Raw genomic sequence first — 18,175 nt, forward strand, 5'->3', positions numbered from 1 at the left:
GGATTCCCTTTACTCTTAAGCAAAGCAATGGTTTCAGCCAGAAATTGTCCTCCACCAAGCACATAAATCGGGTGTGGCAGACATAACGTGGTTTAGCTCAGTGGAGGTGAGCTAGTCAAGTCTGTATCTTGTATCAGTTTATGTTCACAAGCTCACACTTACTATGATAATTTTTCCATGTTTACTTTTTTCTTGTTGGTACCTTTCATCAGCAGCTACACCTTTAGAAGCATCAACCCAATGCTGTGATTTTCTCTTCCTGAAAAAAGGGTGATTCCTTTAGTAGCCTCTTAAACTAGGTGTCAAATAGACTTTGCTGGACTAGCCTTGGAAACTCATCAGCAGTAACTTTTCTAGAGGAACTTAAACTCTAAGTCCCTAGGCACACCTTTTAAATGAAATGCTTTCAAAAAGTTAGCTTGCATGTTGGGGATGGTAGTGGACTGGGGTGCCTCCTGTATGCTAAAACCTTGCTCCAATGCTTACATCCTAGAGGGTACTTGGCCTATCTATTGTGTTTGTAATGGACTCTATACAAATGGAGTTGTCTCAGATAGACCTCAAAGGCTGTGCATGCTACAGTGAAATTCAGGTTGAATGACAAGATCAGCCTTCACTGTGTGGCCAGTTTGACCTTAGCCATTTGATGACCCCAAGACACATGTATTCTTTCTGTGAGACCTACATGAATCTCTCTCTGGATATTTGTGTTGCCAGCTCTCTAGTCAAACACAGACTTTCCTGTACCCCATTGGGGGGTAATGTGGTCTGTGGAAAAGGCATGGGCTTGATTACATGAGATCTGGCCTGGCCAAGAACTAGCTTTGGGACCTTGCCCAGTTTCTTCTCTTGTGTAGGCTCCAGTCTCCCCACCTATGCAAGGAAGAGATGAACTATTCATGGCTTTCCAGACTTTTCTTTTGTCTACCTCACAGATGAGGGAAATCTGGGATGTGGGCTGTGAGCCTTCACCTCCACTTCAGGCCCAGCTCTTCCACCTTGATCTGCTTATCACTAGACTTCAACAAAAGATTCGTTTTGGGAAAAGAAGTGCTAGTACTCCAAAATTTTTGAAAACTACTTCCATATTCTCCTCTCTGTAGCCTGGGCTTTTCATTCTTGGGGTCCAGTAGGCATCATGGTACTTTGTAGCATGTACAGCTTATGGGGTTTTATTCTAGTCCCTGAGCTCTTCTCTTCTTCTGTTGGGCACCCCTGGGGACCACAAGTCAGGACAAAGCTAGGGAACTTGATGAAGAGATTAGGAAGGAGTTAGAGATGAACAGGGAGATGGGCATAGAAAACCATGTCCCTTATACCTACATCTTCTTATTCCTGTCAGTCCTAATCACAGCTCTTGGCAGGCTGACGAGCACAAGAAACACTTGAGTCACAGCTTGTGTAGTATCTAAAATAGTAATGATGCCTTATTTGTTCACGGTTTTAAAATTTTAAAAGCATTTTCATTGACATTGTTTTATTGAAAATTTTGAATAACCCTTAAAGATAGGAAAGGCTGTAGTTACTGTCCCGGGTCTAGACCTGAGGCCCCGAGGGGGTGAACAATGTGCCTAAAATCACACAGATCACAAAAGGCAAAACCAGGACCCAGTCATTTTATGCTTGGTAAAAGAATATCTTCATTTCTCTTTTTCACAGTGGATGGTTTCTCACTGGCCCCAAAGTCAATACTGTGATGATGCTGGTGAAGAGAAGAAAGTGACGGTCTCCTCTTTTCTTTGGATATTTTCTTCCTCCCTTTCTCTCCCCATCAAAGAAGAATGGCGTCTTGGGGTGGCTTTAGTCAGCCTCCCCACTGCTGCTTTCCTTTCCCTCTCCTCCTGGCAGGAAAGCAGGGTGATTATGGGGCATTCTCCTAGCTGAGGTGTTAAGGGTTTATGTAGTGCTTGTGGATGGATGGCTAATGGACTCAGTTGGGTTGTTTCAATGAAAGTTTCCCACAATCTGATACTAAAGTGGAAGGCTTGAGTGAAGCTTTCATCACTTTTTCACCAGGCTCATCAAGGACTTCCTTTTCCTCTCTGGAAATTGTATTTCATGCGGTGTATTTCTAATCCAAGTGTTACATCAATCAGCAGTTCAGGGTAGGATTGTGGTTCTCCTGGAGTGTTTTACAAGCAAGGATGGGGTTTCTTATTCTTTTCTGCTCAGCCCTCCTGGACTCTTGGAAAAATACTCAAACTGCAATTTCCTTCCATCTATTATGACCTGTTCTTTTAGTTGCTATTAGAATTATTGGTTTTTCCAAGGCATTATCTTAATAAAGGCATTCCTTTCTGGGCTGTGCTCGACCTGTGGGTGAGACTGGGAATCTGTTTCTTCTCATGGTTATTATAAAGTTAGGGCTCTCAGAAAACTGAGAAAAATGGGAGCCTTTGAAACATGATCTCCTTGGCCAATGACTTCTCTGTTGCTAAAAGGGATGCTGGGTGGAGAGTCAGCCTATGTGTTTCAGCCTAGAGTGGTTTGTTTGTAAGAGAACCCTCCCAAATGGTCAGTTTTTCATGTTTTGGCTGTCAAAGAAAGAAACAAGACATTTTAAACTAACAGTGGTGGAAATATTGGATGACAAGGAAGGGGAAGTGAGATCTGGGACTTGGGCATATCACCCAGGCTGTTTTCTGGATGTTTGTCAGACATGTGACTTTGATGTGTTGGATTACTGGAGTCAGGGCTGGAGAGCTCTGTGACGAATATGTATTAGTTGACTGAAGTCCACCTAAGAATTAGGATCTGGTCATGAGCTGATGTCAAAGGAAGGCGATTGTGGACTCTGGGGTTTGGAGTTTGTTTTTTTTTTTTCCCCAATTTAACACATTTTTTTTAAACGGTTGAGAAAAAAATGCTGCCATTCCCCAAATAAAAATATTTAGCCAATATTTTCTTATACTGGGGGCAAAGGAGGGGACTTGTCCCCAAATTCTATCCTAGTCCTGTAAGAACTGAGATTAAAATTTGGATAAGTATTTTGCCCTTCTCGTTTTTAAAATTCATCTGAAGCTTTTTTGAAAAAACCTCCCAGCAACTGTGACAGGGTATCGCAGCTGTCTGAGGGTTTTTTTTTTCTCCCCTGTTATCTTTCCTTTCTTTAAGAAAAGAGTCGTTTCAGAGGCAGCCGTGACAGCTCTGTCATTTCACTCACACCTCTAAATTTCTCTTTCTGTTGTCAGTCAGCAGACGACAGTCCCAGGATTCTGATGGGCCTGAGTGATGTCCAAATCCAGGAGAGATTGGAGAGAGGCCTGGAGCAGTGTGTCAGAAGCAGCCATCCTTGCCTTTATTCTTAGAAGAATTGTCAGGAGTTTAAAAAGTTCCTCTATGCCAGGATCCCTGAATCTCCACTGCTGCCATCTGCAGTATGCAATGGGTGGGGCTGGGACTCCCTTGAGCATATTTTCCAGATATTCCAGTTGAGTGAGAGTGTTGAGTTTCTCTGACCTGTGTTACCCTGGGGAAATTTTATTTCTTCATTCATTCATTTAAACACTTGCAGGTTCACAACAAAATTAAGAGGAAGGGACAGAGATTTCACATCCCCTGCCCTGACATCATCAACATCCTAAAGCAGAGTGGTATGTTTGTTACAACTGATGAACCTATGCTGACGTATCGTAACTACCCAAAGTCCATAGTTTACATTAGGATTCACTCTTGGTATTGTACCTTCTATGGGTTTGGACACATGTATCATGACCTGTATCCATCATTATAGTATTATATAGGGTATTTTCATTGCCCTAAAAATCCTGTATGTTATACCTGTTCATCCCTCCCCACACTAGGGAAATTAATACTACATTGGCAGTAATTCCTTTCAGGAAGAAAACTCTTCCACAACAACCATAGCATTGGCTCCTAACTTTTATGAGTGCTTCTATTCCAGGCACCGTGTTTTACATCCATTATCCCATTCATTTTCCAGCAGCCCTGTGGTAGGTACTATTTGTCATCCCATTGTAGTGATGAGGCATCTGAGGCTCAGCTCCATTAAATAACTTGGGTAACTTGCTGAAGGCCACGCAACAAATGAGTGATAGAGCTGGGATTCATGCTCAGGTCTGTGCGACACTGTTGCCCCAGTGCCTTAAGCCATATGCAGTTCTCATATGCCACAACTGTCTGTTTTCCATGGTGAAAGGAAACACGACAATTATAATGACCTGCAAGACAAGTGAGGCCTGTGCCCTTGTCTTCTGAAGCATGAAGGCACCTGGATTAAGAAGATAAGCAATTGCAGCACCACGAGTCTGGGGTTGTCAAAGCTGCCCCAAGGGGTGGGATAGAAAGGCCACCTGCATCTGGAAGGAAGGGTTCTTTAGATGAAATCAACCAGGATTTAGAGTATCTACAAAGGAGGCCCCAAAATATGTAGTAATGTGTATTTGATTTAGGTCATATGGTAGAGCCTTAATTTACCTACTGGTTCTGAGCTGTTCTGCCAGGGCTTGGCATGTGGTTTGGGCAGTCTCAGTGGTTGCCTTGTAGATGTTGTCAGGATTATGGACAACAAACTTTTCATTGTTAGGGTCATCAGTTTTGCATCTTCTTTTATCTGTGATATACCCCATTGCTCCCAGTTTTCTTCTTATGTCTTCTATTAATTTCTCTTGAAGACGCAGCATCTTCCTCATTCATGAGCATGTTCTGTATCCCACTGAACTGTTCCCTGGGACTGCTGTGGAGGGGAGGCTGATAACACACCTTGCCCAGCATGCTCCTGCCCATATTGCATTCGTGTTCAAGCCCAGAGCTTTCAGGTGATGAGCCACACAATGAAGTGTGATGCTCATTTATTCCTCCAAACCTTAGGTGTTAGATGTCTCGATTCTACAGATAGATTGCTTGAGTGTAAATCCTGTCTCTGCCTCTTAGTAAATGTGTTCCCATGAGGAGGTTGATTAACTTCTCTATGCCTTTGTTTCTTTGTCTGTAAAATGGGGGTGACAGCAGTACATGACTCATAGGATTGTTGTGATTGATAATTATGACTAGAGTTAACAGTTTTATAACCTCTGCTAAGAGCCAGGCCTGTTCGAAGAGCTTCATGTTTATTAATTTATTTAATCTTCACAGCAACGTAGTGAGGTTAGTACTGCTTTTTGCCCATGTTGTAGATGAAGACACTGAATTATGGGGAGCTTAAGTCATTTGATAAAGGTCAGACAGTTGGTAAACAATGGGGCAGAGATTCCAAACGAACTATTACATGCTCCTACCACCATCCTATTCCCTTCCTATGATTTAACACCTGAAAAGTACTTGGTGCCATGCTTTGAATATAGTGTGGGTTCAGTAAATACTGTCTGCCATAAATAATAATAACTACAGTATTATTATTGTTAATGCTAGGCACCATGTTAGCCATGGGTAGTAAAGACAAGCCACCCCCAAACAGTTCCTTGTATACTTTACAAACTAGTGAGGAAAAGAGATGCTTAAATGGGCAATAGCCATCAGGTATATACAAGCTATAATATAAGATCTACAGGATAGTAAGGAAGGAACCATCATTTCTTTAAATAAAAATTACTGAGAACTTTTATATCTTGTTAGGCATTGTGCTAAGTCCCATAGGAATGTTATTTTCCTTAATTCTATATGGTAGATACCATTATTAATCTATTTACATAGACATTGAGACCAAGATGATGTTACGGTACTTGTCCAGGGTCATTTTGGCCAATAAGTGTTCAATCTGGGATTTGTTTGTCTGAAAGCCCTGGCTTTAAGCCACTGCCCCACTTGCCTGAATATGTCTACATTGTCAGTGGGACTTCATAATCCTTTCCTGAAAGATTGAAACAGGAGTGACCAAATAACAGTGAGGTCACTACCTCTCTGTCACTGTCCCTTCGGAACCAGGCTTCTAAGAGATTTTTCAGTGAATTGGTAGTTAACTGGATGGAAGCTACCATTTATGTTGACTGGTTTGTCGTCTTTAGAATGTTGACTGATTTGTCATCTTTGGAATGGACCATGTTGGACTTTGATCCCCAACATGTATGCTCACGTGACTCTCTCTTCATGGAATGCCAATGACTGCATTCTTCAAGGCCAGATGGGGTGCCCTATTTTTGTGACCTTCCATGAAAATGCCTGTGCTTTCCTTTTCTTTGAAGCCTGGACTCTAAACCATGCACTTAAGCACTTCTATCACATTTTTCTCTTTGTTCAATTTCATGGATATTAGGCTTCTCTGACCAACTATCTTTAAAGTGCTCTTAGAAATAGAAGCCATGTCTGCTTAGTATCCTACAATATTCATCACAAGCTAATGAATAAACCAGACGTCCCCAAACTGGGAGTCATTTTTTATTTCTTTCTTTCTGTCAGCCCACATCTATCCATCAAAGTCCTGTCAGCTCTACTCCTAAAATATTTCCTGAGTCTCCACTACCACCACCCTGGATCAAGCCACCATCATATCTTGCTGGAAAAACCACAGTAGCTTCCTTTCTGCTCTGTCCCTTCCCTTCTTGCCTCCCTGTAATTCATTTGCCATATGGCAGCTAGAGCAGGCTTTTAAATTGCGAATTAGATCATGCCACTCTTCTATTCAATCCCTCCAAAAACTATTTGTACTTGGTATAAAATCCAGAGTCCTTCCATGGCCTATGAGGCTTGGTGTGATCTGATCCTGTCAACCTTGCCCACCCTGTTTTGTGGGCCTTTTCCCATTCTGGACACACTAGCCCCCTGCTGACCTTGGACTGTCACTCAAGGACAGCAAACTTTTTTTTTTTTTTTGTCTTGGAATCCTTAACAAGTTATTAGTTTTGTGTAGAACATTAGAACATTCTTGGTTTCGTGAGTTCCTTCTTATCATTCAGGTCTCAGCTCCAATGTCACCTCCTCACAGAGACTTTCTTTGATAAGTATAACTGAAATAGTCCTCACTCCTAACTGGAGCTTGCATTATATTCCCTTACTCTGTCTTGTTTTCGTCAGAGCACCATTACTATCTTTTTATTCATTTGTTTGCATGTGTAATATCTATTTTCCTCCAGTAGAATATAAGCTCCATGAGAGAGGCCATCATCTACCTTGTTTGATCCTGGATTCTCTCCACCTCCCAGACTGCTTGGCCCATAATGCCAGCTAATAAATAATAAGTAGTTGATATTTAATAAGGGATTACTATTTGCCAGTCATTGTTCTAAGCACTTTACGTGTATTCACCTAATCAGTTTTCACAGTGACCTCAGGGTGTGGGTATTCATATAATTCGTATTTTACAGGCGAGGAGACTGAGACACAGAGAGTTTACACCACAGCACAAAGTCACACAATGAGTAAGTGGCAGAGGCTGGATTCAAAAGCAGGCAGCCAGGCTTCCGAGCCTTTGTTCTCAGTCACCACATCACAGTGGATCTCAGGTAGATCATAAATACTTGTGGAATGAATTGATAAATAGAAGATGCCCACTAGAGCCAATAATCCTGGATTATTGTAGAAATGTTCTGAGCCTGGACATCGTCAAATACATCAGAGCAGAGGCTGCGGCACCACCCATGTGGGTAATAAATACCCCACAATGCCAAGTGGGTTTTGCTTACCACGGAAGCTGCTATTTATACTTTATACTTGATAGAGCCGTCTGGCTCAATGGTCCTTTTTTTTTTTTTTTTTTTTTTTTAAGATGAGAGAATTGTGGGAAATATTTTGTTTTCCCCGGGAGCCAGGCTATGTATTTACTTCAAGTTTTATTAAATGAGTTATAAATTTTCCCAGCAATTTACTCATAGCTCAAGAGGTTTAATTTGCATGTGTTGCCTTTTACAATATGCTTTTCGTAATGTTGCAGATGCTTCTTCCCCAGCTTCAGTAAACAACAGGCACTCGGCCAGGTTTTTGACTGAACATGTGCCAGGCCTTGAAAATACAAATTAACCCCATGATGGCCGTCAGGGAGGGGGGCTGGTGCATGCCCTACTCTGTCCAGGGCATCTAAGTAGCTGAATGGAATTCGTGAGGGGGATTGAGACAGAGATTTTCTGGGTATTCCTTTTGAATATATTTTGAATGTTGCTTTGACCTACAAAATAAGGCAGACATTTATGCTTAGGCATCAGATTTGTATTTGGTTTTACTTAAGATATGGTGTTAGTATGATGACAAGAAGGGCTGTTGGGGCCTTCTGATGATTTCTGGAGAGGCCAAAGTCATTTTGGCCTTGAGGGCAGTTGGCTAAGGGTCTGTGATGGGGAAGCTGTTTGAGCCACTAAGAAGCCAGCTCCTCTGAGAGTCCAGTGTCTGATGTCCCTTTGGTTCCATGAGAGAGCAGCAGGGTTGAGAACTTATCCTTTGGAGTCACACTGTTGGGTCTGAGTTCTGGCTCTACCGCATATTAATTGCGTGACTTCAGGCATGGTACTTAATCCTTTTCTGTGCCTCAGTGTCTTCATTTGTATAAGTGAGGTTATAATAGTCCCCATCATGTAGGTTTGTTGGGAGATTGAAATAGAATATTGTGTATAAAACATTTGGAGCAGTGGTTCGTAAATGAACACATAAATGGCACTACCTATTGTTTCAGGCCCTGTTTGGTTCCTGAATACTTAGGGGACAGATGCTCTGGGTAGAGTTTTTCTGGTTGTACCTTGGTTGAGGTGGTAGGTGAACTGCTAGAGTAAGAGATCGGTGCTGTATTCATTAGAATGAGAATGTAAGAGAACGACTCACCTTATGTAGCTTAACATTATGGAGCTTTCTTTCTCGCATGGAAGAAACGTGGGGGTAGGTAGTAAAGGGTTGATGTGCTAGTTTCATGATGTCATGAGGAGCCCTGGTGTCTTCCCCTTGAGCTCTATCATTCTTAGCCTATTTTCTTATGATTCCAGATATGGCTTGTACTCTTGCCATCATGTCTCATTCCAAGAAGCCGGAAGGGGGGAGGGACAGAGAATGAAATCGTTTTCTTTTAAGGAAACTTCCATGATGTCCGACCTGACACATCCCCCTACATCGCATTGGCCAGAACTTAATCGCAGAGTCACAGGTAGCTGAAAAGAAAATAGACTCTTTCATTTTGGCAGCCCTATGCCAGATAAAAAGTGGCTCTGTTATATAGAAGGGGGTATGGAGAGGGTGTTGAAATAGCAAGGGCAGATGAATTGTTATTATTGGTCCATGGTTGTTGTGGCTTAGAAGGAATTAAGGTTGTTGTGTTAGAAGGAATTCCCAGGTACATAGAGCAGTATTTTTTTTTAAGTTTACTTTTGAGAGAGAGACAGAGTGAGTGGGAGAGCGACAGAGAGAGAGGGAGAGAATCCCAAGTAGGCTCCGCCTGGTGTGGGACTAGAACTCACAAACCCTGAGATCATAACCTGAGCCGAAACCAAGAGTCAGATGCTTAACTGAGCCATTGAGGTGCCCCCAGCAATATTTGTCTAAAGTCTGTTTCATTGATAATTTTAGATAGTAAATGGGAATTATAAACTAATCTTGTAATTATTTTTATATCAGCTAAATTATAACTAGAATATAAAACCCAGGATTTCATAGGTATCATAGAGTAGTATAAGATATTTTAGAATTGAAGTGACTCAAGGCTTTACAAAATTAAGTAAATGCAGGCATAGCGAGAATGAGCGGGGAGAATGCATGGTGGTTAAGTGTGGACACGGGGGCCAGACTGTCTGAATTGCAATTTGTGCTCTGCCGCTTGTTGGCCAAATGACCTTTACCTTTCCGTGCCACAGTTTACTTGTCTGTGAAATGGCATTAATACTAGTACCTACTTGCTAAAGTTGCCTTAAAAATCAAAGAAATTAGTACTTAAAAGCTCTTAGAATAGTGCCAGGCATGTGATAAATTCTCTGTAAACATTTATCATTGTTATTGTTGCTGCTGCTGCTGCTGTTACGATTATTGTTGTTTTTACTAGTATTATTATTAATTACGAAAGACAGCCCTTGGATGGAGGAGCAGTTATGAGGGTGCCGCATACCTGCCTAAAAGTAGGGAAACACTGGCTTAGAAGAATGATTTTGGTGGTGAACCAGGACCAATCTTAGGCAGAGCTATAAATAATAGTTGTATTAACAGTTAAAACTAGTGTTTTATAGTTTAAAGTGGTTCCATATATGATAATAACATTGACTAGAGTTTATTGAGCATTTACTGTGTACTGGGTACCATGGGGTTTGCTTTAAAGATAGCACTTTGGATTCCCCCAACACTACAAGCTAAGTGTTCTTTCTGTTCTATAGATGGAGAAACTTAGTGTGGGACATGTTCAGGAAATTGCTGAACATTCCGTGTCATCATGGGACCAGCTTCAAAATCCCTGCTTATAAAAAAAAAATCTTTGCTCCATCTCTCTTTGGGGCCTCTCTCTTGCCTTTCAGTTGTCTGGAACTCCTTTATTCCTACCTTGCCTCCAGGACCCTCTGATTCCTCTTCCTTCCCATTTCCCTTCCATGCTCTAGTTACCAGCTTGTGCACATGCTGTCTATTTCCTAAGCCTTTATGCAGTGTCAAAACTGGCCTGTCCAGGGTCCATGTTCCTGCAGGACACAGATGACAGCATCTAGTTTAATGAACGGATTTGTGAAAATGGACATTAATGGACTAATATGCTACTTCTCTGAGTAATTCATTTTGGAATAGGCCTAGAAATCTTAGGCAGGAAGAAGTTTAGCAGCCTCATAGGCTTGTCCTGCAGTTGACCAAGGGGGGCTTGGTCTAACAACTCCTAAGTCATTCTTTGTGACTTTTCTATTACTCTATCATAGAGTCCTGACAAAAATGGAACACCGAGATGGTGAAAAAGAAGACCAAATATGCTGTTGAGTCAAGGGCAAGGGCTCTATCACTACCCACCCCCAGAACCCAGACCTCCCAAGTCCTAGCCTGGTGCTTGGCACATGGTGAGCATTCAGTCAATATTGTTGAGTATCTGTATCACTTACTAGAGGCCTTTCAGATGTGAAGGGAACAAAAGGCCCCCTTAAGGAATGGGACAATGAGTTACAATGGGTAGAGTTTGGTTGAGCTTTTTGGGTTTGATAGATTTGTTTGTTTGTGTGGGCTATAATGGTCTGTCACACAGGTCAGCTTGCTGTCACCCATGGACGCTGTGTGTTTCCGGTTAAGCGTGAACTGAACATGAATAGCACAGTGCTGGGATGGGGGACATTCATCTTCTACTCTCCTCTCTGTCTTTGAGCTGGAGGCTCAATGTGTTACTCTTGTGATGTCATAAAGCACCTGATGTCTTAGTACATCCGGTAAGAATTATTTGCTCTTTTACTCTTCCTACAAATTGCACCTTATGATCCATTGAATTTCACTTTCTATTTTTCCAACATTTCTCATTTTCTGCCCTTTTTTTTAATCCTCTCTCTCAGACCATTGGGGGAAGGAAACAATGTTGCTTAGCAACCAGTAGGAAACCAGTCAATACTGTTTCTAATATTAACCCATTGGTAACAAGGATTCAAGGCGATCCTTGTGTTCTCTAACCCTCCCTAGCGTGTTTGAAACTATGAGTTCCCAAAAGTTGGCAGCTGACCTTCATGTTCTCATCAGGAGCCTCAAGGATATTCATGGGTAGTCGTAAATATTCCAGAGTTGTAAGTTATATAAATTGTCTCTTTATTAAAGCGATTCAATGTTTGGAATCTTAATTTAGGAATCTGTTGCGATTATTTTGCTTTCACTTGTTGAACAAAATAGTTTCTGATCTCAGCAGGTCATGTGTGTGTGTGTGTGTGGGTGGGTGGGTGGGTGGGTGGGTGTTTGGTGTTTGATCACTGAAGTTCATTCATCTGGCAATATCTGTTTTTCTGGATTGTATCATTCATTCTTCTGTAGCATTTATTGAACTCTTTGTGCCAAGGACTGTGAAGACTCTGAGGAATAACCCTGAGTACACCTGGTTCTTGTATCAGTCTTCTTGTCAGCAAAGTCTTTTTCTCTTTTCAGCTTCCTTTATTCAAATAACAGATAATATTGCTGTGTTTTCAGATACTGTAGTTACTCTTCTACTAGAATGGTTTCTTTGGCTTTGACTAGACAATATTATTCTTAGGTTCTTTAGACTTTTAGGAAGGAAGAAATAGGATGCAACAAAAAGATAAATCTTGCCCAGTGTTTCTCTCAAACATACAAGGTTGTGGCTGGCACACATAGGTAAAGGTTTCGAGCATGAATCTGCCTTACACAAAATGATGTTAATGAAGTTACCCTTCACTGCTTCTCTTCTTATGTATGTGCACTCTTTTTGCTACAGATAACTTATTAAATCTTCCAAACACTCAGCACCCTTAGGCCAGTCAATATCAGCCCCCTGTGGGGATTAGTGAGTGGATCTCTCTTTCTCATTAGAGTGTCATTAACATTACTGAAGACTCTCTACAAACAGAATATCTTCGGCGTGGATCGCGATTTATTGGGACATTCCTGATAGGCTGAGTGAGTTTTGAGCAGATTGTCCTCTTCTTTCACTCGCCAGGGGGTGATTCACCTCTACTTTTATCTCCTGGAGCACCTTGCAGGTGATAGGGTTTACTATTCTAAGTCCCTGCATTGCCCTGCAGGGGCTCATTTCCTCTAGGTCCTTAGAGCCCTCATCAACTAGGTCACTGTTGAGTTGTGAGGGTTGTGTGGATTTGTCACTTAGCATGAGTGACCACATTTCCACAGCTCTTGGGCTTGGGCCCTGAGTTAGTTGTTTCAGTTCATGGAGAAGAAGCATCTTCCACAACCAGATGCTGTGAAGTAAGCTGTAGGTGATTCCATCCTCAGTGACTTTAGGTGCTCAGTTACGATCCATCTGGGAATAGTTACTTAGGACTCATCAAGGTGTGGCTTTGAACTGGATTTTGACAGATGTCTCCAAAAAGGAGTAGGCACTGGAAGCTCCTGAGATATCCTTACATAGAATTTGAGGTCTTGCCTTATATCAGTCATTCAGCACAGAAAAGGAGAGCGGCCATATAGATCTAGGCAGAGGCATAATTCTAGCATTTTCCATTATTGAACCGTAACCTACTATGTGACAGGTACCTAGATAGGCCCCTTGCATACATTATCTTTCAGTCTTTCCAGGAGCCTTGCAAGGAAGGTATTTGTCTCTCTGATTTATAGATTCAGAAAGGGTAAATATCTGTCTCAAGGTTATACAGCCCACAGGGATTTAAATGCAGACAGGGCCTGAAGGCATCCTGTGCTCTTTTTGCTGGGCCACACTGCCTCCTTTGCAAGTTGGCTTTCACCTGAAAGCAGGGAAGAGTTTGCCGGTGGGGGGGGGTGGTGGTGGTGGTGGTGGTGAACAATCCTAGATGTGGGGAATGTGGAAATCAAGCCATCACTACTCCCAGACCAGTTTTCACCATGTGAAAGCATTTAAAAAAAAATTTTTTTTTACATTTATTTATTTTTGGGAGACAGAGAGAGACAGAGAACAAGTGGGGGAGGGGCAGAGAGAGAATGAGAGAATCTGAAGCAGACTCCAGGTTCTGAGCTGTCAGCACAGAACCTGATGCGGGGCTTGAACTCACAAACTGTGAGATGATGACCTGAGCCAAAGTCAGACGCTTAACCGACTGAGCCACCCAGGCGCCCCCATGTGAAAGCATTTAGATCATCCAGTGTGTGCCAGTGATAAGCTGTAGCTGTAGTAGAATTGAACCAAATTAAAATATCAGACTCATGAACTCAGAACCTCTTTCTTGGTCTCTAATTCACTGCCTTGCTGTGTGGCTTTCTGTCCTTTCTGAACACGAAGTGATTCATTTTGAGGTGGCTGGTGTTCTCTGAGTTAGTGGCAGTTTTGATGATGATCGTGATACCACTTATCATGAGCTCTTGACACACTCTAGACACCAGCCTAAATATTTTACTAATATTATTCAGTTGTCTTCTGGCAATCATGTTGGGTAGATGATACAATGCTCATTTTCAGTAGAGAAGACAGAGGCTCAGAGAGGTTAACAAACTTGCCCAAGATCACATAGCTAGTAGTTGGAACAGCTGGGATTTGAACCCTGGACATCCCTTGATTCAAAGCCATCCTCAACATTTCACTCTGCTGATAAGCAGGGGACTTCAGAAACAGGTAGGGTGTGTGCCACATACTTGAGCATGATTTTCCCAGTATTGTATTTCATGTATGTTAATTTGTACTTGTGTATACAGTTAAACTATAAACACCTGGAGGGCATGGGCCATTCCCTAAATTTGTGATATGTTAATATTGAATGCTTGGTGGTGTGCAGTATAAATTAGATTAGTTCATTGCTTTTCTTCCCCCTTGGCAGCCATTCTGCTTTCTCCCCTCTGCTATTGACAGAGAACTCATATCCTAAAGTATTGGAGAAAGAATGCTATCAGCAGCTGGACTCCCTTGTATCAGATAAATTTTACAGAAAAGTATTTGGATTTTGTTTTGTCTTGAGCCCGCTCTGAATTGTTGGTATCCTGGGAAATAGTAGAACACATACACAAGAGCTCTACTACTTGCCTTTGGATGCCCTTGGGCATGTTACCTCACCTTTCCCACCCTGGATTCCTTGACTTTTTATAAAAGGGCTCTAAAATAGTACCTACTTCATAGGTTGGGATCATTTGGTGTAGGCACTGTCACATAGCCAGTGCTCAATAAAATGGAACTCTTTGTGTTTTAGGTCTTGTGTTTTATTTACTGAGTAGAATTCTGAATTTTTCATGGACAATTACAGGAGTGGAGGATCAGGCTGAACTGTCCATAGGGCAGAGTTGGTGGAATCCATTATGATAGGATGAAAAGTGGGAGGTTTGGGAGACAGTAAAAAGATATTCTTGCCCTCTAAGGTATATGAATTCTCTTCTGATGCATTTTAGTTCCATTGTTAGGATATGGACATGGGGTTAAGAAGTACTTGTCTAGTGCATGACCTTTCCCAAAGAGAACTTTGGCGGGCATTGCCTGTCACATTCATGTGTCCCATCTGGCAGAGAACAGGAATCTTGCTGCTAAATGCAGCACTCTTAACTTCTCCATGTGGCCTGCCATCCAATTTCGGGAGCAAGAAACTAAAAATATTTCCTGATGAGAAGTAACTTCTCTTGTGTTCATGCCTCACTCATGGCAGCCTTCCACTCACAACAGGGCTACCCAGTGCTGGTCATAGGTGGCACGTGTGGCAGCTGGGGTCTGGCCCCTAGTTTGGGGTGATGGAGGAGAGAGGGTCCCAGAAGAAGAATAGAGGGCCTACTACTCCCTACTCAGGCAGAAGGCTAATTCCTCTGCCTGCTTCAGATTGGATTGGAGAAAGGGATCTAGGCATGTACATTGCATTTTTCATGGCACTTCCACTGCCTTGCATGGCTGTGCCACTTTGTCACCAGTCCATTCAAGGCCCAACCTCCAAGTCTCTGCTGCTTCTCTTCCCCAGAACACAGGAATCTTCTCAAGGGATTCTACTCTTTGTCCTTGGTCTATAGCTGAACTTGAGGTTAAATCACCTGCCCCCTCCAAGTCCTATCCATTCTTCTCTGGTCAGAGGATGAGTTTTAGAAACACTTACTGCAGAGCATACTGCCAGGCTAGCTTTTGAAATTTTATAGCCCCATATTAGCGATCCTTTAAATGTAATAAAATTATAAAAGAATGCTTAAGTGCAGTTGGATTTAAAAAACATAATTTATATTCGTTTGTTTAATCATTATGGAAACGTAGTGTATGTGTGTATCCCCAAAGCATTAATTTTCCTGAAGTAGCTCTCATTTATATTTAGAAATTACATATTTTAAATGTAGCATGTATATGTGTGTACCTGTGTGTTAGATGTGTAGTATTGTGTTTACACATGTGTATGTGCATGTATACACATGCATGCAAAAGCCTCTCTATTTTCCCTGCATTTTCTCTGCCTCCCATGCTGCTGTTCATGCAGGGAGCAGGCAGGCAGGGCTGGGGCAGGGGGAGTGAGCTGTACCTTGTTGAGCTCTGACCATGCTCCATGAGGTCACACGAGAATGTCAATGTCTGGATGGATGAAGTGGCAGGCCTTTCCTTCAACAGCTTGATGACTTAGCTGGGTTCTTGCTGAGCTCATCCCTGTGTAGCAACAGGACAGTAAGTGCTGGCCGTGTGGCTGGAGAAGTGCTCACTACTAGAGAGAGCTGCTCTGGTCCTGTGAGGGTTGGCTGTCTGGATTTTCTGGCGGGGTGGGGGTGGGGGGGTCTGTGCTCTGCAGGAATGAGATCAAGCTGGCAGCTCGAGGAGGAGAAATAGGCAAGAGCACAGGCCTTGGTTGAGCTTCCCAGGCTGTGGCCTGGTCTGTGGAGCGGGAAGGAAGAGTCAAGGCCACAGAGCTGTCAACTGCTCTGCCTCATGTCCTCCCAGCAGGGTTGGGGAAGGCCTGCCAGGCCTGCCAAGAGAAGTAGCCATGTGGCTGGTCACGGTCCAAGGGCACCTGTCCCACACACAGGGCCTGGAGCGGGAAGGACTCCTCCGTCATGCAGTCTGAGCACGAGTATAGTGTTTGTCCCTTTGTCCGTGTCCCTGTTTAGGGGATCAAGGGAATGCATCGACCCTATGAGGACATGTCTGCAGCCAGGCAAAGGGCTCACGTGGCATGCCAAAGGAAGGCTGAGAGTTTCAATTCCTGGGGGTGAGTTTTACATTTGGAAACAGAGTGTCAGCAGGAGTGGTCACATTTTGCTTTTCCAAGCCCTGAGTTTAAGAGGAATGGGCTCAAGAACAGAGAGGGTGGTATGTTCTTCCTCACCCTCTGCCCAAACATCATTCTTAATGAATCTCAAGTCATAATATTAAATGTTTAGGTCTTCAAGTCCAAAGCCCAAGAACCCTGATATAATAGTGAGAATGAAGATTGTTTTCTAGTTATTTGTAAGAAAAGCCTGAATATGTCATATGTGGAAGCAGTTACCTGTGGCTGAACTCCTTGTCCTCTGAGATGGGGAGAGGTTTGACAGTGGTCTTTGAAGAACAAATACCATGTTGGACGGTTAGCAGAAATTTCTTATATTTATTTTGTTTCTGATTGAGGGGAAAATCTGAGGAAAAATGGAAAATGGGAAAGGAAGTGAGTAGGAAAAGGAAGGAGTTGTTTTTAAGATGGAGAGAAACAGAACTGTTAAAAATACCAGTCATCCATGGCATCCAGCATATTGCATGTTTTACTTATCAGAATCTCAGTTATTTTATTTTTTGTTTGTTTGTTTATTTAAGTAATCTCTACACCCAACGTGAGGTTTGAACTCACAACCCCCAGATCAAGAGTCATATGCTCCAACAGTCAAGCCAGCCAGGCATACCAGAATCTCAGTTTAAATTATCATCAACAGAAATTTATTAGTCCACATATCTGAAAAGGCCAAGGGTAAATATGACTTTCAGCACAGCTGGATCCACAGCCCAAATCATACCAGTCACAGTTGATCTCTTTCCCCACCTCCCAGTGCTACTTTCCTCTTGGTGGCTCTCTGGCTTTCCCTTCAAGGAGGCAAGTTGGCTGCTAACCCCGTAGGGCTTCCGCATTATCTCCCCAGCAATCTCAATGGAAAAAGAGAGATTCCCTCTTACCAGACTCTTCAAAAAAACCAAATCGGTTCTTACCATCCCTGAATGGGGCCCATACCCATCCTGAACCATTGTCAGCAGTGTGGGATGTGACTGGCCAGGCCAGTTTATGTGTCTTTCTGGAGCCTGGGGTGGAGTTAATTCCACAGAGCTCAGGGATTGAGCAGTGCGGAATTCCCTGGCTCTTATCAGAAGAAAGGTGAATGCACCCTGGGCAGGCAAAGACCTTCCAAAGCAAGATGTGACCAAGCTGGAAGGGGGATCTGAAAAGAGTTAATGACATAATGAAGAGTGAAGGTGGAAGCCAAGGAAAACCAAACCTGTCCATTGCCTGAGTGTCCAAAGGCTGTATGTTGGCAGAAGGTCTCTTGCATCAGATAGGAGTTGAGCAAGTTGTTTTCTAGATAGCACTTGCAATTAAGAGTATCCTCCCCACCCACTAAGATGTGGAATTAAGGAATGTGATTGTTTGGACACATTAATCATTTCTAGAACCAATCATTCCAGAGGTCTGAGAGTTCGGAGAAGAGAGACTCATAAGTTGGAGTGAATGTATTATGAGCACCTTTATTTAGCAGACACCAGTGTTTTAAAAATCAGTGTGGTTTTTTCTTTCTTTAT

At 42.6% G+C, this 18,175-nt stretch overlaps 1 protein-coding gene and 1 long non-coding RNA gene across 16 annotated transcripts in view; one reads left to right on the forward strand and one right to left on the reverse strand.

The window, feature by feature from the left end:
- Positions 1–18,175, forward strand: part of LRMDA (leucine rich melanocyte differentiation associated) — a 1,033,894-nt gene that overhangs the window by 506,568 nt on the left and 509,151 nt on the right. For 2 of the 14 annotated variants that reach the window (XM_042961209.1, XM_042961202.1), the window contains exons 1-2: positions 6,787–7,534; positions 10,758–10,892. The exons of 10 other annotated variants lie outside the window; for them this stretch is intronic. Coding sequence is in view for 1 of the 4 variants with exons in the window: in XM_042961201.1 (XP_042817135.1) it covers positions 16,534–16,622 (89 nt within the window). In the remaining 3 variants the exon portion in view is untranslated. 2 more of the 14 variants (XM_042961203.1, XM_042961201.1) reach the window with 2 other exon arrangements.
- On the reverse strand, positions 7,634–17,025 carry LOC122232100. Of its 2 annotated transcripts, XR_006209454.1 has the most exons (4): positions 16,902–17,025; positions 15,945–16,066; positions 8,704–9,023; positions 7,634–8,056 (listed from the first exon to the last, which is right to left on the reverse strand). It is a non-coding gene; the product is annotated as an uncharacterized LOC122232100 (long non-coding RNA). The 2 variants fall into 2 exon arrangements; XR_006209453.1 differs by lacking the exon at positions 7,634–8,056 and having other exon boundaries at positions 8,568–9,023.

Source organism: Panthera tigris, chromosome D2 (genome assembly GCF_018350195.1).
Source record: "Panthera tigris isolate Pti1 chromosome D2, P.tigris_Pti1_mat1.1, whole genome shotgun sequence".
Lineage (NCBI taxonomy): Eukaryota > Metazoa > Chordata > Mammalia > Carnivora > Felidae > Panthera > Panthera tigris.